This window comes from Phytophthora parasitica (genome assembly GCF_000247585.1).
Source record: "Phytophthora parasitica INRA-310 unplaced genomic scaffold supercont2.41, whole genome shotgun sequence".
NCBI classification, from domain to species: Eukaryota; Oomycota; class Peronosporomycetes; order Peronosporales; family Peronosporaceae; genus Phytophthora; species Phytophthora nicotianae.
The window spans coordinates 503,061-524,610 of NW_008649027.1; the positions used below are offsets into that span (position 1 = coordinate 503,061).

General features: G+C 51.9%; 10 protein-coding genes across 27 annotated transcripts; 7 read left to right on the forward strand and 3 right to left on the reverse strand.

Moving 5' to 3' along the window:
• The first annotated feature begins 251 nt into the window (after nt 1-251).
• On the forward strand, nt 252-3,346 carry PPTG_14839 (hypothetical protein). The gene has a single exon (XM_008911424.1). The coding sequence runs from the start codon at nt 520-522 to the stop codon at nt 3,199-3,201; it is 2,682 nt and encodes an 893-aa protein (XP_008909672.1). The 5' UTR covers nt 252-519; the 3' UTR covers nt 3,202-3,346.
• A 141-nt stretch (nt 3,347-3,487) lies between these two features.
• Nucleotides 3,488-4,648, forward strand: PPTG_14840. 2 transcript variants are annotated; one of them, XM_008911425.1, is made up of 5 exons: nt 3,488-3,763; nt 3,826-3,950; nt 4,021-4,162; nt 4,234-4,342; nt 4,415-4,648. In XM_008911425.1, the coding sequence occupies exons 1-5, from the start codon at nt 3,570-3,572 to the stop codon at nt 4,550-4,552; spliced, it is 708 nt and encodes a 235-aa protein (XP_008909673.1). In that variant the 5' UTR covers nt 3,488-3,569; the 3' UTR covers nt 4,553-4,648. The 2 variants fall into 2 exon arrangements, with proteins under 2 accessions (XP_008909673.1, XP_008909674.1); XM_008911426.1 differs by having other exon boundaries at nt 4,234-4,648.
• PPTG_14841 lies at nt 4,306-8,187 on the reverse strand. Of its 2 annotated transcripts, XM_008911428.1 has the most exons (3): nt 8,062-8,187; nt 6,415-7,935; nt 4,306-6,336 (listed from the first exon to the last, which is right to left on the reverse strand). In XM_008911428.1, the coding sequence occupies exons 2-3, from the start codon at nt 7,897-7,899 to the stop codon at nt 4,729-4,731; spliced, it is 3,093 nt and encodes a 1,030-aa protein (XP_008909676.1). In that variant the 5' UTR covers nt 7,900-7,935; nt 8,062-8,187; the 3' UTR covers nt 4,306-4,728. The 2 variants fall into 2 exon arrangements, with proteins under 2 accessions (XP_008909676.1, XP_008909675.1); XM_008911427.1 differs by having other exon boundaries at nt 6,415-8,187.
• A 213-nt stretch (nt 8,188-8,400) lies between these two features.
• On the forward strand, nt 8,401-10,848 carry PPTG_14842 (hypothetical protein). Its single transcript, XM_008911429.1, has one exon. It carries the CDS (start codon nt 8,555-8,557, stop codon nt 10,490-10,492), a length of 1,938 nt encoding a protein of 645 aa, XP_008909677.1. The 5' UTR covers nt 8,401-8,554; the 3' UTR covers nt 10,493-10,848.
• On the reverse strand, nt 10,561-13,185 carry PPTG_14843 (hypothetical protein). 11 transcript variants are annotated; one of them, XM_008911433.1, is made up of 6 exons: nt 13,043-13,185; nt 12,924-12,971; nt 11,984-12,860; nt 11,876-11,906; nt 11,087-11,794; nt 10,561-10,996 (listed from the first exon to the last, which is right to left on the reverse strand). In XM_008911433.1, the coding sequence occupies exons 1-6, from the start codon at nt 13,125-13,127 to the stop codon at nt 10,754-10,756; spliced, it is 1,992 nt and encodes a 663-aa protein (XP_008909681.1). In that variant the 5' UTR covers nt 13,128-13,185; the 3' UTR covers nt 10,561-10,753. The 11 variants fall into 11 exon arrangements, with proteins under 11 accessions (XP_008909681.1, XP_008909680.1, XP_008909685.1 ...); XM_008911432.1 differs by having other exon boundaries at nt 11,060-11,794; XM_008911437.1 differs by having other exon boundaries at nt 10,561-11,794.
• Nucleotides 13,186-13,281: 96 nt separating this feature from the next.
• Nucleotides 13,282-15,498, forward strand: PPTG_14844 (hypothetical protein; the record flags this gene model as incomplete). Its single annotated transcript, XM_008911441.1, has 1 exon — nt 13,282-15,498. One exon carries the CDS (start codon nt 13,282-13,284, stop codon nt 15,496-15,498), a length of 2,217 nt encoding a protein of 738 aa, XP_008909689.1.
• Nucleotides 15,499-15,567: 69 nt separating this feature from the next.
• PPTG_14845 (hypothetical protein) lies at nt 15,568-16,185 on the forward strand (the record flags this gene model as incomplete). The annotated part of the gene is made up of 3 exons (XM_008911442.1): nt 15,568-15,688; nt 15,757-15,856; nt 15,923-16,185. 3 exons carry the CDS (start codon nt 15,568-15,570, stop codon nt 16,128-16,130), a joined length of 429 nt encoding a protein of 142 aa, XP_008909690.1. The 3' UTR covers nt 16,131-16,185.
• A 19-nt stretch (nt 16,186-16,204) lies between these two features.
• Nucleotides 16,205-18,529, forward strand: PPTG_14846 (cell division protein FtsZ). Of its 6 annotated transcripts, XM_008911443.1 has the most exons (10): nt 16,205-16,382; nt 16,449-16,689; nt 16,779-16,932; nt 17,005-17,065; nt 17,181-17,288; nt 17,360-17,508; nt 17,587-17,683; nt 17,757-17,815; nt 17,899-17,959; nt 18,040-18,529. In XM_008911443.1, exons 1-10 carry the CDS (start codon nt 16,254-16,256, stop codon nt 18,241-18,243), a joined length of 1,263 nt encoding a protein of 420 aa, XP_008909691.1. In that variant the 5' UTR covers nt 16,205-16,253; the 3' UTR covers nt 18,244-18,529. The 6 variants fall into 6 exon arrangements, with proteins under 6 accessions (XP_008909691.1, XP_008909695.1, XP_008909692.1 ...); XM_008911447.1 differs by having other exon boundaries at nt 16,449-16,932; XM_008911444.1 differs by lacking the exon at nt 18,040-18,529 and having other exon boundaries at nt 17,899-18,020.
• On the reverse strand, nt 18,299-19,977 carry PPTG_14847 (hypothetical protein). Its single transcript, XM_008911449.1, has one exon. The coding sequence runs from the start codon at nt 19,454-19,456 to the stop codon at nt 18,503-18,505; it is 954 nt and encodes a 317-aa protein (XP_008909697.1). The 5' UTR covers nt 19,457-19,977; the 3' UTR covers nt 18,299-18,502.
• A 206-nt stretch (nt 19,978-20,183) lies between these two features.
• Nucleotides 20,184-21,321, forward strand: PPTG_23548 (hypothetical protein; the record flags this gene model as incomplete). Its single annotated transcript, XM_008911450.1, has 3 exons — nt 20,184-20,232; nt 20,739-20,887; nt 21,283-21,321. 3 exons carry the CDS (start codon nt 20,184-20,186, stop codon nt 21,319-21,321), a joined length of 237 nt encoding a protein of 78 aa, XP_008909698.1.
• Between the last annotated feature and the right edge of the window lie 229 nt (nt 21,322-21,550).

The window sequence follows — 21,550 nt, forward strand, 5'->3', positions numbered from 1 at the left end:
CGATAGCATTTGGTTTATTTTCCAAATTAATCGCATCTATGACAATCAATTTACTCCCAAAGTGTACCTCAGTATCCATCGAACTGATTAAGGGTACGACTATACTGTAATTGCATTTGGCCCATCGACCAGCTGGGATCCAAAAACGTTTTCCCCCAACCTCTCCATAGTCAGCGCGAATCCGGGCGAAAACGGGAACGTTCCATACAAAAATCAACATGTCGATGTTCGGTGGGCCTGAACTTTACAAACGTGTCACGGATGCGGCTCGGCACCGACCACAGGTGCTGCCAACGCTCGGGCGCGGCCACTTCGCCATTTGCGATTGCAACGCCATCGGCTGTGCCACCTGCCTGTTTTCCTGACCCACAGGTGCCAGCGCGTTTCTAAATCCAACGCGCTACGTCCGTAGGCCAGTTGTGCGTGGATTTCGACTGACCTCATCTTCGTGACCGCACGCACGGATTCACCACTTCGTTTTCTTCGCCTTCACTAGGACACGAGGCACTTTGGTGGACGATGAATCGCCAGCACCGCTTCCAGATGGGCGACACCAGCGCCGACGGCTTGCAGGACAGCGACGTACGCGCGCCGGCGGAGGATCTCAAGATCACGCCCGGTCAAAATACACAGCCGTTCATCGATATCTCTACGCCGTCGCCCAACTCGCGCAATAAGCGCTCGGCCAGCAGGAAGGGCAGCATGAAGAGTAAGCGCATGCCGGCACCACCCCCGCCTCCTCCTCCCCCGATGGCCAGCCAAACCGGCATGGTGTCCTCATTCCACAGCACAGCCAACTTCATGGACAGCAGCCAGTTCATGAACATGAACTCCTCCACCACACATTTCCTCGGACGCGGCCCGCCCAAGATGAGCGCGAACTGCAAGAGCAGCCGTGGCAACCACCGTCGCCGCCCTAACGTCCAGGCCATGCTGGGCGCGTCCATGGTGCGCCAGAGTTTGGCACGAGCGTCGAACCTGTCGTCCTTCGCCGGCTCCAGATACGGTCCGCAGCCCGGCAGCGATGTCGTGTCCGTTCCAGTCCTGGGCGATTGCAACTTCGAGCAGAAATACAACGTGGCCATGAGTATGGACGAACACGCCATTAACAGCAACAACTCAGCCTACACCCCCATGGAGAAGCTGCACGCATTGCGCGACGTTATGAGCAGCATCACCAGTAAGGACGGCTACATTGAGCGTGAGACTTTTTCGCAAGCGTTCGAAGTAAATGGCAACGAGTTCGATGGCTACGCTACTGGCAATGGCGCGATCGACGGTAACGCCATTCTGATTGACGCGGTAATGGACTTGGAAGTGGACGCTGAGGAGAAGCTGCGTTTCATCTTCGAAACACTCGACCCGGACAACACAGGGTATGTCATCGAAGACCAGATCGTTCAGCTACTAGAATCGAACTTTTCGGCGGCCCATATTGACGTGGTGGGCACGGACTTCAAGACTGTGGCCAATCTGATGTTCCGCAAGGCTCAGGTAAAGAACGAGTCGATGACGTACGAGCAGTTCAAGACGGTGTTCGCACCCTACATCAACGACTCGTACAACCTCCGGAAGTCTGTACCCATGTACACGGCTCCTATCCGGCCCAAGAGCAAGTTCGGTGCTTGGTATAGTGCGAACAAACTCCGCATCTGGTGGCTTCTGGTGTACGTCATTGTGAACAACATCGCCTTCTGGGTCAAGTGGTTCTCGTACGAAGTGGATCCCGCCATCGGTTGGGGTCTCCGTATTGCCCGCGCTAACGCTCAAGTGGCGATGGTTAACTGTGTATTCGTTCTGCTACCCATGTGCCGTTCCATCACACAAGTGATGAAGCGTAGCCGCTTCCTGTGGCGCTACATCCCCTTTGATGATAGTATCGCCTTCCACAAGATTGCGGGAAGCGTGTTGCTCATTGCTGGTCTTATCCACACCGTTGCCCACATCTTCAACGAGGTGTACCTGTACCTGATTGCCACTCCTGAAGAGATCAAGCGCTCCATCTTCGTCACTCGTCACGTATCTTCGTTTGTGAATGGAGAGCGACCTCCGTTCACTACAATGCTTCAGTCGCTTCCAGTGTGGACGGGTGCGATTCTCCTCATCATCACGTGCATTTCGTTCCCGCTTGCTGCGATCCCTAAGTTCCGCCAGGGCAAGTTCAACCTCTTCTGGTACTCACACATGCTCTTCGGACCTTTCCTGATTGTGTTGTCGTTCCACGGTGCTGCTTCATGGCTCGCTCGCTCCTCTTCCTACATCTGGATTACGCCTCCATTCCTCATCTACCTCATTGAGCGCCGCTTCCGCTACGCCAAGATGTTTGCTGCGCCTGTGCGTATCATGGAGGCCATGGAACTCGACGGTACCGTTGCTTTGTTCATGGAAAAACCCCGTCGATTCGTCTACAGACCGGGTATGTACATGTTCGTCAACTGTCCGCTGATTTCCTCCCATGAGTGGCACCCGTTCACGATCTCGTCGGCTCCTGGAGATAACTACATCAGTGTCCACATCCGTGTGTGTGGTGACTGGACTCAAGCCCTGGGTCGAGTCATCGCAGACTGCCACGAGCGCAAGGTGCTGTATCCAGACATTTACCTGGATGGCCCCGTTGGCGCACCGACCCAGGATTACCACCGCTACAAGACCGTCATATGTGTCGGTGGTGGTATCGGTGTTACCCCGTTTGCTTCAATCCTGAAGGACGTTGTGCACCTTTGGGAAGACAACCGCTGCCCCAACTGCAGCCACGTCCGGCATCCAGGCTCGTTCAAGATCCAGAAGCTCTACTTCCACTGGGTAACTCGTGGACAGGAATCGCTAAGCTGGTTTGAAGAAACGATGAACCAGATTTCCGAGATGGATCGCGATAACGTGATAGAGACTCACCAGTACCTGAGTACGGTGAAGGGCAGCGAGAACACATCGCAGCTCAAGATGTTCCAGGAGTTCGTGCACGAGCAAACAGGCAAGGACTTTGTGTCAGGGCTTAACACAAAACAGCTCACTCACTTCGGCCGTCCGGACTGGGACAAGGTCTTTTCAGAAGCCAAGGCGAATCACCCTGGTGAAGAGGTCGGCGTGTTCTACTGCGGCCCGCACGCGCTTGAGGAGATCCTGGATACCACGTGCAAGCGGTACTCATCCTCAGACCCGAATGGAACCATCTTCGATTTCCACTCGGAGAAATTCTCATAGATTAAACAGATATACGTCGTTAGTTTGCTCTGCTGTCGATCGAAAGGCAGCTCGTGTTCAAAGCGTCTTTGCTAATTGAAGCAAATCAATTGTTAAACTTGTACTTCGTAGTAATCACTGCAGTTCTGTTTCTCTCGTAAGCCCAAATCTGGAAATCTACGATTTCGAACATATCAAATCGTTGTGGTTCTAAATAAAATAAAGGATTTGACATGAATCAAATCTTTTTGCTTCTAAATTAAAAGATTTGGCATGAATCAAATTAATTAGGATTTAGAAAGTGTATTAGACGCCTGCAAATCTCTTCGTCTAAACACCTACCTCGATGTCAAAACGAAAGCCGTGATGCCCATTTAACATTCTTCAAGATGTCAAAGAAGTTGCTTGTCGTTGGCGGTGCTGGTGCGCTAGGTCGCGGCGTGGTCAGCCACTTCGGTCGTGCTTCATGGGGAGTCACCTCGGTTGACTTCTCGGCGAATGATGACGCCCACAACAACGTGTTGCTGCCCAACAGCAACTCGCTACAGCAGGCTGAGCAGACGCTGAAGGAAATCTCGAGCAGGTCTTTTTGCAATGGTGACTGGAACTCTTTGCATTATCGAACTGACGTTTGTGTGCTAACAGATATGGAAAGGTGAACACGGTCGTGTGCACTGCTGGCGGCTGGGCAGGCGGCAGTATCCGAGACGCGGACTCGCTCATCAACTTGGGGGAAATGCATTCAAAGAACCTCGAGTCGGCGTTTCTAGGTGGGTGAACTAGGTTCGAGTTGAAACAATCTGGAGTTGCTAACGATGTCGTGCCTGACGTATTCTGTAGCAACGTATTTGGCGAGCCACTTGCTTGTGCCTGGGGGACTTCTCGTTCTCACGGGCGCAACTGCCGCACTTCAGGCAACTCCTGGCATGGTATCTTATGGAGCGATCAAGGCAGCCACTCATCATTTGATCGCCAGTGCAGCGTAAGGCTTGAAAAGGCTTGTCCAAGCCATATATTGCTTTTTACTCATGATGTGAAATTCCTTTATTGCAGGACTGAACTACCTGAGGAATCGTCGGTTTTGGGTGTACTGCCGACGACAATTGACACGCCGATGAACCGAAAGTTTATGGCTGATGCTGACTTTTCGACGTGGACCAAGGTAAAATCTTTTATTTTATTAGTTTGCCCGCATCATCATTAACTCGCGGCATTATCAATTAAACTGACACAGGCGGAGGATATTGCTGAGAAGATTTTGGAGTGGTCGAACACTACTTATGCTTCTCGCCCTCCAAGTGGACATTTGATCACTGCCACTACGGTGAATAACACGACGTCCTGGGAGGACGCTGGCAACCCGTTTCAGTAGAAACGAAATTGTTTGGTTGACAAGGCAAAATAGCGAAGCCTAGGTTTTCTTTGCATCGTATCACTAAAATATCTGGTTGCCCGCTCTTTTGCCTCATTTTCGTTTTTTGTTTGCGTTTCTGTTCGGCTGTTTTCATTGTTTTTGGCAGCACTTTGCAGCAAACTAGCAGAAGCATTTCATGTGGACATCGCGCTGCCTGTTAGGTTGCGTTTGAAGTGGTCGCAGAACGCGTTCAATACGCGCTTAAACTTGCGCGAGTTTTCCACGCACGTCGGTGTGGAAATGTAGTTGAGGAATTCAGTTCGAGCGCGCTCGCTGACCTGTGAACCCAGAAAGTTGCTGTCGGACAGGAGCCGGTAAATGAGCTCTTCACTCCGCTGTCTTCCGAAGTAAACCCAGCAAGACCGAACGACCTCTGCGATCTTCTCCATCAAATTTGGTGGCATTCCTCCCGCCGCGGCATTGAATAAAGCGAAGAGTACGTGGTACTGCACGTCTTTCTCGAAGAATAAAGTCTGAATTTGTTGGTGCAGCAATAGTTTGCCTGCGAACTCTGGCCCCTGCAGCAAGTTTTCCGGGGTGCGAAGGATCTGACCGTACAAAGAGCCCAGCTCAAGCAGGAAGTCTAGAGTTGCAGCTCCAACTTCAGGGTTCTGGGACTTAAAGGCGTGCAGTGCTAGCGACAACACACCTTCCAACTGGTTCGACTGGACTAAAATTGACGGGTGATGGGTGCCGCATGTTATTACCAAAGAAAACAGCGCGATAGTCAGCCCCGGATGTTCATCGACACTGCCGTCTGCCGCGATCTTGCTCATTGAACTCTCACACACGATAATCATCACTCGTGCTAAGCTAACTGCAGTAGCCTCGTCGTCACCAGCGCAGCCAATGATACTCTTGATCACGCTTAGATAACTACCATCATAACTCCGTGAGAATTGCTCCAATAACGCCGGCATGATTGCAGACGCCATCTCTAGCGCCTGAGACCGCAAAGATTCAAACACGCCGACCAATAGCGCGCAGAACTGTCCAGCCACTTCTTCACAGCAGCCATACACACGCAGAATTGTTTCCAACACTTCCCACTGCTTTTGCAGCACGCACAGAACGGGATGCGGGGTCTCTTGGTCCATCTGCACAGGGATCCTCGTTGCTAACACGAGCAAATGATTGAACATTTCGCACAGGAACTCGACCGAGCTTTCGTCGTCCGCGTTTAGTTGACTGTACCGAGCTGCAAGGTCCGCAAACATGATGGCACCGAGTTCCTCCACAACCGGAAGCGCCTCTTTGTACGATACAGTCGTAAGGACATGGCAGATGGAGTCGACGATGAGCTTTGCACTGTTTCCCATCAAACACGACCCCGACGGACCGCCCACTGCTGCACGGTTCGAGCTGTACAGGTTAACCAGCGCGTCCATCCACAGCGGATTGAAAAAGTGGGAGCCACAGCGAAGCGTCAACTTCCGGAGGGCCACAGCACCTACATGGTCTTCTATGCCGTGCTGAGTGAACGGGTATCCAGGGTCATTCTGAGACTCGAAGCCGTTGGATATGATTCTGAACGCGGAGGTTGACAACTGCTCCGGGTGTTTTGCGAACCAATGGCCGGACACACCAAGGAAGATGGTAACTGTGCGCAAGAGTGCGCGGTGAGAGGGCTGCTTCCGCGACAAGTATTCGAACAGCCTAGGAACGAGAGATGTATCTTCCTCGCGAATCGATTTCGATAATGCACTAAGTGCGTGTACGTATACTTCTGTACGCTGCCACCACTGTACATTAGCAACAACACAATATCAAAAAGAGTTAATTCGGCAACATAGCAAACAGTATTTCAGCAGCAAACGTACATTCACCGGCAAAGCAGACCCCGAGTCGGCGTCGTCGTACTGCTGGAAGATTGCATGCATAGCATCGACAATAAACTTATCCTCGCTAGCCACTGTGACTGTTGCAAGTGCACGGAACACGTTGCGGACTTCGCTTCGGTAAAGGAAGAAACCCTCCTTCGCAGCCTCCGGGAACGCTTCAAACCCCTCAGGATACTGGGTCCGCTCAATCAAAATGATCAACAATCGGGAGATGAACGTTTCAAATACGTACATGCGCTCTTCGTGCTTACCAGAGATGTACGTGCGGAAGTCAATCCAGAACTCCATCGTTTCGTTAGAGATGTCGAGGTTGTTCAGCGACGTAAAGAATAAAATGGCGTCTAGGAATTCATACACCAAGGATCCGGGGCGCATATCGAGCGTATAGTCCACAAAGTACACGATGAAGGCTTGGCCACACTCAGATAACGCTCTGGCACAGTCAGCAAGGCAAAAATCCAGACTTTTCTCGGATGCTGCTATGCGCTCTTGGACCTGCTTTCCTAGAACCACAAAATTGTGCATAACAAGCTCCATCAGCTGCACATGCTCGTCGTGGCGGCAGGCGCGGACCACTTCGCGGACAACCTGCAACGCGTGCACGGAGTATGCTGGCACCAATGCTTCTCCGAACGCTCGATCCAATAGCCCACTCTCGATGATAACTGGAGGTGGTACAGTGCCATGCTCCACCCAGCTCGCAAACGCCTGCAGCAACAGCCCCTTCAATTGAGCCTGCTCCTCGCTTGCATCAATTGCAGTGGAAATTGACGGCAGAACGCTACGAACCACGTGAGCTGCGCATTGTTGCACCATATCCTCGCACTGAACGCGCTTGTTCTTGGAGAATTTGACGCGCTTGTTGTCCACTTCTTCTGGAATAACCTTCAGTGTCAGCAGTACGGCAAAATTGGTCAACGCAGCCGTGACACATTCGCCAATTGGGTGTTTCTGGTTTTGAACAAGCCATTCCACTGCGCCAACTACTGTGGTGTCGCCCTGCGGTTCGTGGAAGCGCAACAAGATAACAGCAATCGTGAGGGCCAGATGAGTCTGCACGTGCAGCTCTTCTTGGGTCCCATTTGGCCCCGTTAAAACGTTCCAGACATCTTGAGCCATCTGACCGAATTCCTTCACCACCATCTCGTGCTGTGCGCGATCCTCGGGCGTCCAGTTGGACGGGTCGTCCATCTTGTACTTGCGGATGTACGAGGCTACAGTGAAGTAGAGCGTGGACGCAGAGAACGCGCGCTTGGCTCGCAGCAAGGCGTTGTGTTCGGTATTCCCTGCGTCAACGATAGGCTTTTGCAACACGACTAGAGCCGTCTGTGAAGCTTCGGGCGAACGCTGGAACTGCTGCAGCAGCGAATCGGCACGACGACGAACGCGCGGAGAGCTCAGCGGACTGTAGAGCTGATGCAGCGCCTCGGACACCACAGCTTCTGAAACAACGGCCACCTCCATCGCTGCAGGTTTGGCGGTTTGGTCTAGTTTTCGCGACTGTGACCAAATCAAGAGTGACAGCAATAGACCAGTTAGGCTAAGTGTAGCGGGCGATTGGCTGGTTGCGTCACGCTCAAACGGATTGGACGTTCGAGCCCAATTCCCTTCACTAAGTACTCGTACCAGACCTAGCCTTTAGAGCTGAAGATGGCAATCGACAGGCGATGGCAGTTCGAGGGTGACGCGACAGCTTCAACTCCAGTGTCGATGCTGCTTTTCTTTTGGGAGTTAAAACGCGAGGGGTCCAATAGAAAACGGAAATGAGAGGGTTTATGTGATGCACGTAATAAGTGTGGTTTACGTATAATTGATTCGAGGTCGTGTCGTTTTCTGATTCGATTCATTTTTGTCCAATGAATTTGTCTGATACTTTCTGAGCGCTGCGATTGGCTGCTTACCGTGCAAACAAGCTCTCCCACTGTCTGCATTCATTTATGAAGGCTTTTACTTATCCATTCATCGGCTTGAGAAGGTATTCGTTATAGCGCCGGCTTCGTGGCAGCTCAGTCACACTCCCTCATTCGAAACCGCGCAAGAAGCCAGAAGTTGGGCGGCAGCGGCAGTAGAGAACTTCCACCCCTCCTTCCCTCCCTCCTTCCTTTGTATCCTAAGCACGATGTGGATGAAGAGCGTGGCGGCGACGGCGCTGGCTGCGCTCCTGGCGGTGCAGGAGGCCAGTGCCGCCTTCTATGTGCCGGGCGTGGCGCCCGAGTCCTGGGCCGCTGGCGAGACGGTGCGCCTTAACGTGAACAAGATTACGTCTACCAAGACGCTGGTGCCGTATGAGTACTACTACCTGCCTTACTGTAAGCCCACGGCCACTAATGAACAGCAGGAGAACCTGGGCGAAATCATGGCTGGTGACGCGATCATGGACTCGCTCTACAATATGCAGATGGAGAAGGACGCGATCTGCCAGGTGCTGTGCAAGCCCATGACGTACACGTCAGAGCAATCTCAGGCCTTTATCGACATGATCAAGGATGAGTACTACGTGCAGTGGGTAGTTGACAACCTGCCGGTGTTGTACCGCGACCCAACGGACTCGCAGCAGGCTGGATCTTTCAAGCGCGGCTTCCCTGTGGGCGAGGTGGATGAGGACGGTAAATACCTACTGTACAACCACGTGCGCATCATCATATCAGTGAACTCGGACCCATACGCCGAGGAGGACGGTGACGTCCCCAAGTGGCGCGTCGTCGGCTTCGAGGTTGTACCCACTTCCATCAAGCACAGCTATGAGAATGAGCCTATGGCTGGGCAGGAACTCGACTCGGACACTTGTGGCAAGTTTGTCAACATTGAGGAGGTCTCGCAGGGCAACTACCAGTACTTGAACCCGGAGGGAGAGACCACTGTGCTATACACGTACGATGTGCAGTTCGTCAAGTCGGATATCGTCTGGGAGGAGCGTTGGGACCGTATTATCAGCAGCAAGAGCTCGAACGACCAGATCCACTGGTTCTCCATCATTAACTCGCTCATGATCGTGCTATTCCTCACGGGAATGATCGCTATGATCATGCTGCGCACGCTTCACCGTGATATTGCTCGCTATAACGAGGTTCAGACTACGGAGGAGGCGCAGGAGGAGTCTGGATGGAAGCTTGTTCACGGCGATGTGTTCCGTCCGCCGCAACTTTCTCCCATGCTTTTCTCAGTGGTTGTGGGCACAGGTGTGCAGGTGTGCAGCATGAGCGCGTCGACGATGATTATTGCGCTGCTGGGACTGCTCTCGCCGGCCAACCGTGGTTCTCTGCTGACGACTTTGCTACTGCTCTTCGTGTTCATGGGCAGCTTTGCTGGCTACCACTCGTCACGTACGTACAAGATGTTCAACGGCAAGGACTGGAAGAAGAACACGATTCTCACAGCTGTGCTGTACCCTGGTCTGCTCTTCGCCGTGTTCTTCCTGCTGAATCTGGTGTTGTGGGGCAAGTCTTCTTCACAAGCCGTCCCGTTCGGTACGCTTTTCGCTCTGCTTGTGTTGTGGTTCGGCATTTCCGTGCCACTGGTTTTCCTCGGCAGCTACTTTGGCTTCAAGGCTGCTGCCATTGAGCAGCCTGTGCGCACGAACCAGATCGCGCGTCAGATCCCGGAGCAAGTGTGGTACTTGTCCTCGCCTTTCAGCATCCTGGTGGGTGGCATCCTGCCTTTCGGCGCCGTGTTCATTGAGCTGTTCTTCATCATGTCGGCGCTGTGGTTGCACCAGATTTACTACGTGTTCGGCTTCCTGTTCATTGTGCTGCTGATCCTCGTGGCCACGTGCGCTGAGGTGACGGTCGTGATGTGCTACTTCCAGCTCTGCGCAGAGGACTACCGCTGGTGGTGGCGCTCGTTCCTCACCTCTGGCTCTGCAGCCGTGTACCTGTTCCTCTACTCGTTCCTGTACTTCTTCACGAAGCTGAACATTACGGCGTTCGTCTCTGGCATCCTGTACTTCGGCTATATGTTCCTGATCTCGGTCACGTTCTTCTTCCTCACGGGAACCATCGGCTACTTCGCTTGCCTCTGGTTTACGCGCAAGATCTACAGTTCCATCAAGATTGACTAAGCAGCCAGCGAGTTAGCAGATCAAGGCTCCAGTCACGAAATGGTGCGATAAAGCGGAATAGCGGGAGGTGGCGGGAGGCGAAGCGACAATGAAAGGGGGCAGAACGAACCATTTCATGGGCCGTTTGTCGCCTTCTGCATGTGTAGAACAGAAAGCCTGGAAGCGGAAGAAATATAACTTTTTCATTTCGTTTTCAAATAGCTGTGAATATCGAAGCAGTGGCCAGCATCACATACTTGTCTTCGTCGACAAAAGGTGGCGCTATAGCGTTCGCCATTCTGCCAACCAGGGGTGCTTCTCCACCAAAGCTTGGGCACGAGTCTGCCAGGAACTAACCACCTCGAGAGAAACATCAACAGCATTGGCAACAGCATCGAGGATCAAGTCGGTCGGTGTGGCAATCAAATCGGCAGGCGTGCCAAGCTTCTGAAGCTCCAGTTGTTGCACCACTACAGGCTCACCAGCAATTTCCGCCATCCAGTCGTTCACCTCATCAAGACGCGCCTATTTCATTCACATGTACAAGTTAGCACGGTGTTGCCCATCATCAACTCCAGGTATACTCACCTCATCGATCAGCTTTTCAAGCTTTACCTGTAGCATCTGAGCTGATGGGTCCAGTGGATTCACAAGAGAATGCATTGTGGCACCCACAGAAGCGTCCGCTAGTTCTAGCCGAGTAGTGATGGAAGCCTTAAGTAACCAATCAGCAATGGGGCTGCCCGCGATCTGTGCCACTTCATCGTCGATAGCGTCGCACTCGCCGCTGCGTCCAGCCTTCGCCAAATTGGTACAGGTCCACGGATCTTTATCCAGATCAGCGTTTGCTGCTTCCTCTGCAGATAAAATACGAGCTTTCTTGCATGCATCGCAGTACACCGTAATGGCTTCCTCGATTTCCTCCTCAGATTCGGTATCCTCTTCGTCGACCGCCGTTTCTTTCTTGATAGACGATTGGGTTACTGGGAGAAAAGCAGATACAAGAGCACTTGTATGCGCACTTCGGTCAAACCGGGCCAGCGCAGCTTGTGCCGCTGCGCTACGCAGGGTGTTCGGAGTTGCCTCTTTCGCTGACAGAGCAGGCGTCTGAGCTACTGGTCGCTTTGGCTCTGCTGCCTCTTGTTTAGCCTCGTCTTCGTCACAGGAGTCCACAGAAATGACTTCAGGCTTCGTCTCCTTAGCTGCAGAACGTCGTGTGGGCTTTGCTTCCACCTTACTCTCCGGTTTCAAAGAAGATGTACGGCTACTCCGGATAGTTCCTTGCTTTCCTTGCTTCCACAACTTATACTGCTCTTCATTTACCTACAATTGCATACAGAAAGGTACCAATTATTATATTAACCAGATCTAAGGAACGCTGCTGAAAAATGTCTTGACTCCTACCTTTGCCTCCATAGCTTTCTCGGACATAACACTGTAACGAGCCAGCAATCATATGTCAAAAACAAAGGTTCATGCTGCAGACGCAGCGATAACGACAACCAAACTTACCGCGTACGAGCGTCTAAGAATGACCAATCTTCATCGGGTACAAGATCGGCTAGTCCAACAGCAACATCTCCATCGTACAAGCGCGCAATACTCCAAAACACTCTGGTAGACACTTGCGCCATGTTGAATGGCTTGAGCATTTCTCGTCCAGTCTCGCCCCCCGATATCAATACATATTTCAGAATGGCCTGCAGTTCGTCTGTCTTTAGCAGATCCACTATCTCTTCCTTCCACGTGCGCGGTGTCTCCTTAAAGCGAACGCGCAGCTTAGCAGCGCTCCCATCAGCACGTCGGGTGGTCGATAGCTCTTCGATCTCATAGTTATGTGCCAACGCTGCATTCAGTCTAGACGTGGCCAGTGTTATCTCGTATTGATGCTCCACTGCATTCTTCGTCGCCGCACGGAAGAACTTGGCGGCACGGCCGTGAGATTGCCCACTCACAGCGTTCACCAGACTGATCTCCACATCTTCCTTGGACGTGAGGTTAATCGCTTTACTGCGGCGATATTTGCGTTGTGGCTCGCCTTCACCATCACCCACAGCCTCTGCATCTTCCGATGGGTTATTCTCCAACGAGCTACCAAGCTGATGACCACTGCCTGTGATTTTCCGCTTCGGCGGGGCCTTCTTCTTCGCACTGGTCGTTGGGTGCAGCGTATGTACTCCACCTCTCGGTGCTTTAGCCGCAGCCTGCGTCTTCTTTGCAGCAGCTCGCTTTGGTCTCGGTGGAGGCTTCTTTGCAGCACTAGCAGCTTGCATCGGAGCTGCAGTGCCTGAGCTCGTGTCCACCACCACCGTGTCGTTGGCCTCAAAGACGAACTTGACCAGCGCCGAGCCATCCACTTCTACTGGTCGAGGCGGAAAACCTTTGCGAACTGCAGCACAAAGTACAAACTCAAGATCAAGTACAATCATCCACAGTAGCTTCGGCCACGTACAAGTAGGTGAGTCTTTTGTCTGCAGCCCCAGTTCCTTCACTGCGAGCTCTGTAGAACGTAATTATCAGACACTCAGCCAATACGAAGAGGCAAGCACTCACACCACGCAGTCCATGAACCTGAGAACGTTTTAAAGTTGGCGTCCGAGTCGATCTTCAGCACCACCTGCTTGCCGCGCGGCCCGCGAAGACGGATACTCCACATGGTGGCCGCCGTTGCAAGAAATACCACCTGACCGAAGTTTCGGGGAACTTTTCTTCCGGTACAGTGAAAAATCACAAGAAATCCGATAAAATATAATTTTCCTAAAAACAACCATTCTCGAACTTGCCGTCTAGCACAGAGGTTGACGAGTATAATGGCGGACCCGAGCTGGCAGGAGACGCTGGCGAACGAGACGGACGCCGCCAAGAAGGAGTGGATGGCATTGGAGCGCCGTTACCACTTGCAGTTGAGCAGCGAGGACGCTACGACGCAGGACAAACATGTTCGTCTCTACTTGAGTCTATCAGATCCGGAGCTGCCGGCGCGGCTAAAGGGCCAAGTGGAGCTGCAGATGACGCTGCCGGGGAAATATCCATTGGAAGCTGCCCAAGTAGACTTTGCGCAGTGGAGTAGTCGACTGTCGGACGAGCAGGTTGAAGTATTGAACGTTGCAGTGAATGCCAGAGCTCAGCAGCTTTGCGGAATGTTCGCGCTCAGGAAGCTGCTGACCTGGATCGACAATATTTTCTGGAGAGTCATCGCACCATTCGAGAAAAATGTTGAGGCAGAGCAAGAGCTGGCAGAATTGAGTAATGCACAGGGTGAGTTGGAAGTTTCTGAAGAAATACCAGTTTTACCTGAGAAAAAATCGACGAGAAGACGTGGCCAACGACCATGCCGATTCTTCGCTAGAGGCAACTGCAGAGACGGAGACAATTGCAAGTTCTCGCATGTAAAGAAGGAGGGAAAGCTGAAGATTGAAAGCGGTAGTGACGACTCTGAAGCCCCAGAAGCTGGTGTTACATCGGTTGTCCGCGATGCTGACCCGGCACAGCCACCTGAGGTAGCAGCTGAACCAAAGATGAAAAGTAGGACGCGGGTACGCAGATGCAAGTTTTTCGCGCAAAACAGATGCCGTGATGGAGACAAGTGCAAGTTCTCGCACGAGCTTAAGAATACTGGAGCAAATAACAAGGAGCAGACACAAGGAACTGATGCCCCGCCACGCGCTGTGGTAGCGCAGCTGGGCTCTCCAAGTCGAACTGCGATCAAATCGAAAAATACTGAAACAGATGAGAAAGTGGAAAGGAAATCACTAAAATCCAACAATGAGAAGTTTATCATTCAAGCTGAAGACAGCAAAGAGTGGACGGAGGCACAGCAGCGAGCACTAGATCTGGCGTTGAAAAAGTATCCAGCTTCAATGGACAAGAAGGAGCGCTGGACAAGCATAGCAAATGAGGTTGAAGGCAGGTCCCTGAACGAGTGCATTGACCGCTTCAAAATGCTATGTGAGCTTATGCGGCGTGGCGTGGATCCCACCATTGCTGCCAAAGAGGATAATGACAAAGAGGACGAAGCAGAATCAATCAGATGCGAAGGTCACGCTCAGAACTTAAAAATTACTCCCCCTGAGAAGCGCGTTGCTGTCGAGACCGAGCCTGAAGTCAAGGGCACTCAAATCCGCCTCGAAGATTTGTTCCTACACGAAGTTGGCACGCTGGTTGCGCATCGATTGGTATTCCAGGTCCAGTGCGATAACTGTCCACTCAAATTTGACGCCATTCTGAGTTTAAGCTCTCCTGAAATCCAGAAGTGGTGCCCACGATGCAGTGTACTTCACCACGTGATGATGAGACCAGTCTTTGCTCATTCGCAGAGCGATGTGCTAGCTTATGTGGACACTGAGAACTGCTCAATCGTCGACGTGCTCCCCACAGATGTATTAGTCACTTGCTTGGAGTGCGGATGCGAAGCATTACTGGAGAGGATAACGCCGAGACAGCGAGCAGAGCAAGCGTGCTTTTCTTGCCACATCAAACTTGCTGTGATGGCAAAACGCTTCGTGGCTGGCCAACGGGAGGGATCAAGCACTAAACGCAGTAAATCGCCCGATGGTACTGCCGCAAAGGTTGCCAAGAGCAAGAAAGGAGCTAAACAGATCGTGGAGACTTTCATGTTGGGACAACCGCTGCCTCGCAATGGAGCGTGTGATCACTACAAACACTCACTACGCTGGTTTAGATTCCAGTGTTGTGGCAAAGCCTTCCCTTGTGATGTATGTCACGACTCGAGTGATTGTCCAGAGGCTAACCTGGGTAAATTTGCCAGTCGGATGATTTGCGGGTTGTGCTCAAAGGAGCAATCGAGCTCGGTTAAAGTGTGCTCCTGCGGAAACGACGTAGCAGCAAAAAGATCTACCTCCCGACACTGGGAAGGTGGCGCTGGGTGCCGGGATTCGTTGCAGATGTCCCGCTGGGATAAACAAAAGTATCGTGGCCTGAACAAGACGGAGAGCAAAAAGTTTAAACGTGTCGGTGCAGAAGCAAAAAGGCGGCGAGAGAATGTAAACGCAAATGCGCAACAGTAGAATTCATGTACGAATAGGAATGACATGTTGCTAGTGAGCTGGATCTAATGTGCATTTTTTTTAGTAAACATGAACTATTCTGAGGTTATCGATATTTTCACATTTTCGTCGCCAACAAACGGAATGGTGCACTACACGTTGGCTGGGCGAGTCAACAGCGAAGAATATGCTATCTGCGATCGTTTGCTCGGTATGGTAGTGTGTTGTGCTACATGCAGAGCTAACGGGTATGTATGCTTTTCTCGCTTTCCTGCGTAGACATTCTGGCGACTACCTTGCCCGACTGCCAAGTAACCAAGGTACCATCGAAAGCCGACCGCTGGCCCAACGATGCGGCCGAGTTGATGCGTCGTTATGGGTACGTACAGGTTGTGCAATGCGTTGTCGGTATTGCTGTTTAACTTTTCGGTGTACATCGCAACAGCTTCAACTTGCTCACCTCTTCGAAGCTGGTGATCAGTGACGTGGTCATCTGGACCGACACAGCACGCCTTCTGTGTTCGGACGTTGATGCTTTCAGCACGTTCGTGGGACACAACTACGGCATTCAATTGGATCTGACCGAAGCAGAAGTACTCCTGTATATTAAGGCCAATGTGGAGGAACTACGCCACCAGGAGCAAAAAGCTTGAAAGAAAATGGGTACATATTTGCGGTTGTTCGATAAATACACGCTAAGAATGAGAAGACCTCCAATAGTGAATATGCTGATAAAAAGGATTTCTGCAGCTACCACAAACCTACCGATCCAGTTCATGGCGATTTCCCGCATGAAAGCTGCGGCGACGGCGCTGCTGCGTGCCCGCCAGGCCTCCCAAACCGTCACCCAGCACCTCGCCTTCTCTACTGAAGCGACTGAAGCCGCAGCTGCCGCGTTGCGCTTGGTAAAATCCGTCAAGTCTATGAAAACTAGGGGGAAAAGCGTGTTTGACATGTCGTACTGAATACAGGGCTTTAAAAAGGCTCAAAAAGACGAGGACGACGCGGTGAAAGTGGACGTGGAGGGAAAACCTGAATCACCAACAGATGTGAGCGCAGTTTCACCGCCGGCGGTGGAGAAGAAGCTCGTACCGCCCGCCATGAGCTCCACACAGCCACTTTGGCTCACACAGGACCACCCCGTGACAGACCTGTCGGGCTTCGCTCCGAAGATTGTGGTGGTCGGTGTCGGAGGAGCTGGAGGAAATGCAGGCATGTGAACCACTAGTGGATAGCTATTTTGCTGGTGTGATGAATTGGTGCTAATTGATTGTACGGACCGGTTTGTCGTGAACTGGCAGTGAACAACATGATCGCGCGAGGCCTACAAGGCGTGGAGTTTCTTGTTTGCAATACGGACGCTCAGCACTTGCGCACAACACTGACGGAGAACCGCGTTCAGATGGCCCCTGAACTGACTGGAGGACTGGGCTGTGGTGCCAACCCCGAAGTTGGGTGAGTTGACCTGATGTTGACAACACCGAAGTATTTACTGACGTGTTGCAATCACTTACACTGGCTGATTAGCCGTGAGGCCGCAGAAACTGCGATTGACGAGATTTTGGAGCGCGTTCAGGGTGCAAACATGGTGCGTTTAGATGACAGCAGTTGTTGCAAAAAGCTTCGTTCGGGTTGAAGCGAAAGAAACTCCTAGGTGATGACGACGAGTGCTCTGACTCCCGATATCCTTTGTCCCTATGCAGATGTTTGTTACTGCAGGCATGGGCGGTGGAACTGGCACCGGCGCAGCCCCCGTCATCGCACAGGCTGCTTTAGAGGCTGGTATCCTCACCGTAGCAGTGGTTACCAAGGTATTCACTAACTGTAAAAGTGTTAACCGAATATTATGATCTAACACCCCTGGATTCGCTATACTCCGTAGCCGTTCCGGTTTGAGGGTAATAACCGCGCTAAGCTTGCGGCACAAGGCCTTGCAGAACTGAAGGATAGCGTCGATACGATGCTTGTGATCCCGAACCAAAATCTGTTCAACATGTCAAATGAGCGCACCTCGTTGATGGATGCATTCAGGTACGTGACTTGAGCAGTTCGATTTGTGTATGACCACTACGATTAATTCGCTAACGATGGCGGTTCTTCCACTCTCAGAATGGCGGACAATGTGCTCCTTGACGGTGTCAAGAACATTTCCGATTTGATGGTGATGCCAGGGCTCATTAACCTTGACTTTGCGGACGTTCAATCGGTATGCAGCTCAATTAACGTTTACTTGAAAGCGACATTACGTTTTCAACGATCTGTTAACACTGTAACTGCAGGTGATGCAAAACATGGGAAACGCCATGATGGGAAGTGGAGAGGCAGATGGAGAGAACCGGTGCGTCTGATTGTCATTGAAGAGTAACTTACGATATGGCCTATTATAATAACGGGTTGATTGGGTTTACGATCATCTTGTAGGGCTCTGTGTGCTGCTGAGGATGCACTAGCGAATCCTCTTCTTGGTGATATTTCGATTAAGGTTTGTATCGAACGAATGTCATTGTAAGCGATAACCCTGTGCAATGCTCGACGAATTAACCATTCTCTGCCGTGATGCAGGACGCCAAGGGCATGATCGTTAACATCACAGGAGGCTCCGACTTGACGCTTTTTGAAGTCGATGAAGCTGCAGAGCGCGTGACGAGGGAGCTCGACGACCCGCATGCCAATATTATTTTCGGCTCGACATTTGACGACTCACTGGGTGGCAAGTTGCGCGTCTCCGTGGTTGCCACCGGTATCGCCGACCCCGACAAGTTATAAAAGCCCCATTTTGAGCGAGATCGGCCAGTATCGAAGCGTAAACAGGGAAATGAAACTTAGTGACGTGATTGCTCAAGAAATCGCAACAAGTTGAAGACGCATTCATGCCTACCCATGTGTGCTGCTCGGATTGATATTATACTGACTGCTTCATACTTAGTTTTGCACAATGCTCTGCCCACGGAGCGATGCGGCTCTGTTTGGCCGACTAGCAGTTACCTTTGAGGTGGAAAAGCAAAATTGCACTATCCAAACACACCTAAAACGCGTATTCTTTCTCGTCGACAGAGAAGTTGGCCTGCTGTGAAAGGCGCTCAGGCGGTAAGGATGAGAGTGCCTCATCCAGATCGTAAGCAGCCCACATCGATGTTAGCCGGACAACCACTTCTTCGCATGTAAGGCGAGCACCCTTCGGTACCACCACCTGCTTCATAGCCTCCTCGAGAGGGACACCCTCATCGTAGCAACGTTGATCGTCGTACTTCTTGCCGTAGCCGTCCTCATCGCTATCCGAGTAGTCCATAATGGGGTCCTCCGACTCGTTCGGCTGTGTGGACGCGTCGTCCGACGTCGTACTCATCATCGCCTTGCTACGCGAGAAGATGGATTTACTGCCTGAAACCTGACTGTGTGTGAAAATGGGTTTGCTGGACGACTTGCTGGCACTGAATAATTCCCTGCCCATCAGTGAGGGCGAAATGGGCGGGGCCGGTTCGGGCACGGGCATTATCGGCTGGTCCACTACGGCGTACGATGCAAGTGAAAGCGACTTGTTGATCTTCGAGATGATGGAGCCGTTCATGGGCTGAGCTCCTCGAATAAGAAATGGTCGCATCATGTCCTTAATCTCCTCGCCACAGATACCACACTTGGGGAGGTCGTTGTATACACGCCCCACGAGCAGCTTGAGGAATTCCTGTAGGGTTGAGACGCGGTGGCGCACTACCGCGTTGGTGCGGAGTAGCGACTTACCCGGGAAGCGGAACTTGCTGATGGCGCGGTTAAAGCTGGCGCAGTTAGCACACGATACGCCGCGCGTGGCGAGCCTGTGTTGGATGTCCTTGCGCAGCTGTAGGAACTGCGAGTAGCGGCGGTTGACGGTCCATTCCTGATTAGTGGGCTGCACCAGCATACAGATGCTGTATAGCGTGTGTGTGGGCCGGTTAAGTGCCGCCGGGATGAACACCTGCACTCCGCTCTGGAACATGTTCATGGTCGCCTGTAGTTGTCCTGCGCTACGCTACGTTAAATGGTCCGGTGCGTTTTATCGTCTTGTTCTGTCGGTCGCTTCCTAGTGTGGACGGGCGCAGGGGATGCTACAACGTGCAGAGCTGGCGGATATACCTGCAAGCAGAGCTCTGTGTACGTCGCCTCCGGAGAGTGACGTGAGGTGGTTGGCTGGAAATACCGACTGCGTCAGTTCGTGCGGACGCTGGATAGTGTGGCGCTGAGCTCTGGCTGGATGTGTGCCGATCGATATGCGACCGAAGATCGGCCCTTTTGCGTCGCCACGACAGAGTTACAACGTGTGCAACCACCTGGAGTTTGTGTGTGGTTTCGACGCGAGGCCTGGGCTCAGCAAGGAGCTGACAAAAGTTGCCACGGGTGTCGCGGACACACGGCGTTAGTTCAGCCCTGAAAATCAGACAGGCGAGCGGCGCTGAATGGCACTGCAAGTTGCAATGCAGGATATGCAGCTGAAACAGCGTCGTATAGTACTGCGAGCAGTGCATGTTGAATCAAAAGCAGAGGAAAATCCGCAAAGAACCTCCGACACTATCAGAAACCAGCGCACAAGATGTGTTGCCAGCCTAGAAGGTGTTGCTGCGGTTTGTCCTCAAAGTTGAAGCCGAGCTTTGAGGTCGGAGGCTCGGTGGAGCCAGCCTAGTCAAACCGCCATCACGCACGAAAAGCGGTCCCACGATCCTGCAGCATAGGGAATGGACCGCCTCGCAAAAAAGAACATGGCGAGCGAAGGTCTGGTCTGCGGTTAGCTGGTGGCAACCGTTTCCGCTATGGGCTCATGTAGGTTTACGGGGCAGTCCGTTACGCCAATAACGGCGACCGTCGTGATGCAAATGCTAAACGTTGTCACCTTGGTCCACCCTCATCGCTGAGCCGAGTGGAGTGTTCAGTCTCTGTGAGCCCTGACGGACAGCAACAAATTTCGAGTCGTGGCATTGCGGCGCGACTGTCCACATCGGGGCATCGAATTCCGATTCGAAAGGCTTTGAACTTGCCAAGGTATTCTGAAATGTAAAATTTTCCTGATGCAATCGAAGCTGACGCCTACGAGGCCACGTTCTGGATCGTTCATCTCTGGTAATTCTTCTGCAGCATAAAGCTTCTGGCCTGACCGCTACTTGAGGAATGTACTCGATTTCACGAGTAAGTTAGCTGTAGTTTGTCATGCTATTGAACGTTTGGCGCCGACTGCGACGCAACAGCATTAGCTACATTTCAGAGCTACGATACCGCTTACAGAGCGTACACAGCTGACACCAACGTCGTCAATAACCCCAATAGTGACGGTCTCTGTGGAGTTTCTGGCATCGACAAGTTCGCCAAATTCAAACTATTCTACGAGAGTGAAAAAGATTACTCGGGTGCCTGCTTCGACGATGCCGCTTTATCGACAAACATGGTAAAGCTCAAAACATCTCCGTTTTCTAACAATCTGCAGGCCCCATTTGCTACTCTAGAGACTGCACTTAACGCTCAGTGCACGTGGTGCTGCCGGAAAACCAGAAAACTCAAGGAACAGTTTACTCCTTACGATTGCTCCGCCTACAGCTCCCAGGCACCAAGTTGCGTAGGCGACACTGGGGTCCCCAGCGTGTGTTCTATCGATGTGTGTCTCCAAGCCAAAGGTAGAACGGAACAATTGACTTTGCTTCCTTGAGTTAACTTTCTTGTCCAATCTCCAAACTCACCACCGGTTCACAGCAATTAATAAAGTGATGATACAAACAGGTTACGCTAGGCCTAAGCGGACAGTGCTGCTTGATGAGCTAACTTTACAAGCTTCTGGTATTATAGCCGCAGGGGTTCTCCTCGTGGAATGAAAGTTATGACTAGGTCGTTCTCCCGTTGAAGCGTCCAGTTGTCTCCAGGTCTCTGTAGGGGGCAAGCACAACAAGCTATGTGGTGAAGGAATCGTTTCCGGTGTAAATAATTATTGGATCGTTCTTGAAAACTCGACAATGCTACAGTCCATGTATCAGGTATAGAAATAATCCAGGTATTGTCCATGTCGTAAAATAACAATCGGGTAAAATATAAATTCCCGTCCAATGGAGAAGTTATA

Excerpts from the sequence above, each read along its gene's own strand:
- PPTG_14839 (XM_008911424.1), top strand. The coding sequence starts at position 520 with ATGAATCGCCAGCACCGCTTCCAGATGGGCGACACCAGCGCCGACGGC.
- PPTG_14840 (XM_008911425.1), top strand. The coding sequence starts at position 3,570 with ATGTCAAAGAAGTTGCTTGTCGTTGGCGGTGCTGGTGCGCTAGGTCGC. Across the intron at positions 3,764-3,825 it reads CTGAAGGAAATCTCGAGCAG|ATATGGAAAGGTGAACACGG; the intron begins GTCTTTTTGCAA and ends GTGTGCTAACAG. Across the intron at positions 4,343-4,414 it reads ACTTTTCGACGTGGACCAAG|GCGGAGGATATTGCTGAGAA; the intron begins GTAAAATCTTTT and ends AAACTGACACAG.
- PPTG_14841 (XM_008911428.1), bottom strand. The coding sequence starts at position 7,899 with ATGGAGGTGGCCGTTGTTTCAGAAGCTGTGGTGTCCGAGGCGCTGCAT. Across the intron at positions 6,337-6,414 it reads GGTCTGCTTTGCCGGTGAAT|TGGTGGCAGCGTACAGAAGT; the intron begins GTACGTTTGCTG and ends GCTAATGTACAG.
- PPTG_14842 (XM_008911429.1), top strand. The coding sequence starts at position 8,555 with ATGTGGATGAAGAGCGTGGCGGCGACGGCGCTGGCTGCGCTCCTGGCG.
- PPTG_14843 (XM_008911430.1), bottom strand. The coding sequence starts at position 13,127 with ATGTGGAGTATCCGTCTTCGCGGGCCGCGCGGCAAGCAGGTGGTGCTG. Across the intron at positions 11,795-11,875 it reads AGAAAGCTATGGAGGCAAAG|GTAAATGAAGAGCAGTATAA; the intron begins GTAGGAGTCAAG and ends ATGCAATTGTAG. Across the intron at positions 10,997-11,059 it reads TTGAAAAGCTGATCGATGAG|GCGCGTCTTGATGAGGTGAA; the intron begins GTGAGTATACCT and ends TGAATGAAATAG.
- PPTG_14846 (XM_008911443.1), top strand. The coding sequence starts at position 16,254 with ATGGCGATTTCCCGCATGAAAGCTGCGGCGACGGCGCTGCTGCGTGCC. Across the intron at positions 16,383-16,448 it reads CAGCTGCCGCGTTGCGCTTG|GGCTTTAAAAAGGCTCAAAA; the intron begins GTAAAATCCGTC and ends TACTGAATACAG. Across the intron at positions 17,684-17,756 it reads ACTTTGCGGACGTTCAATCG|GTGATGCAAAACATGGGAAA; the intron begins GTATGCAGCTCA and ends CTGTAACTGCAG.
- PPTG_14847 (XM_008911449.1), bottom strand. The coding sequence starts at position 19,456 with ATGAACATGTTCCAGAGCGGAGTGCAGGTGTTCATCCCGGCGGCACTT.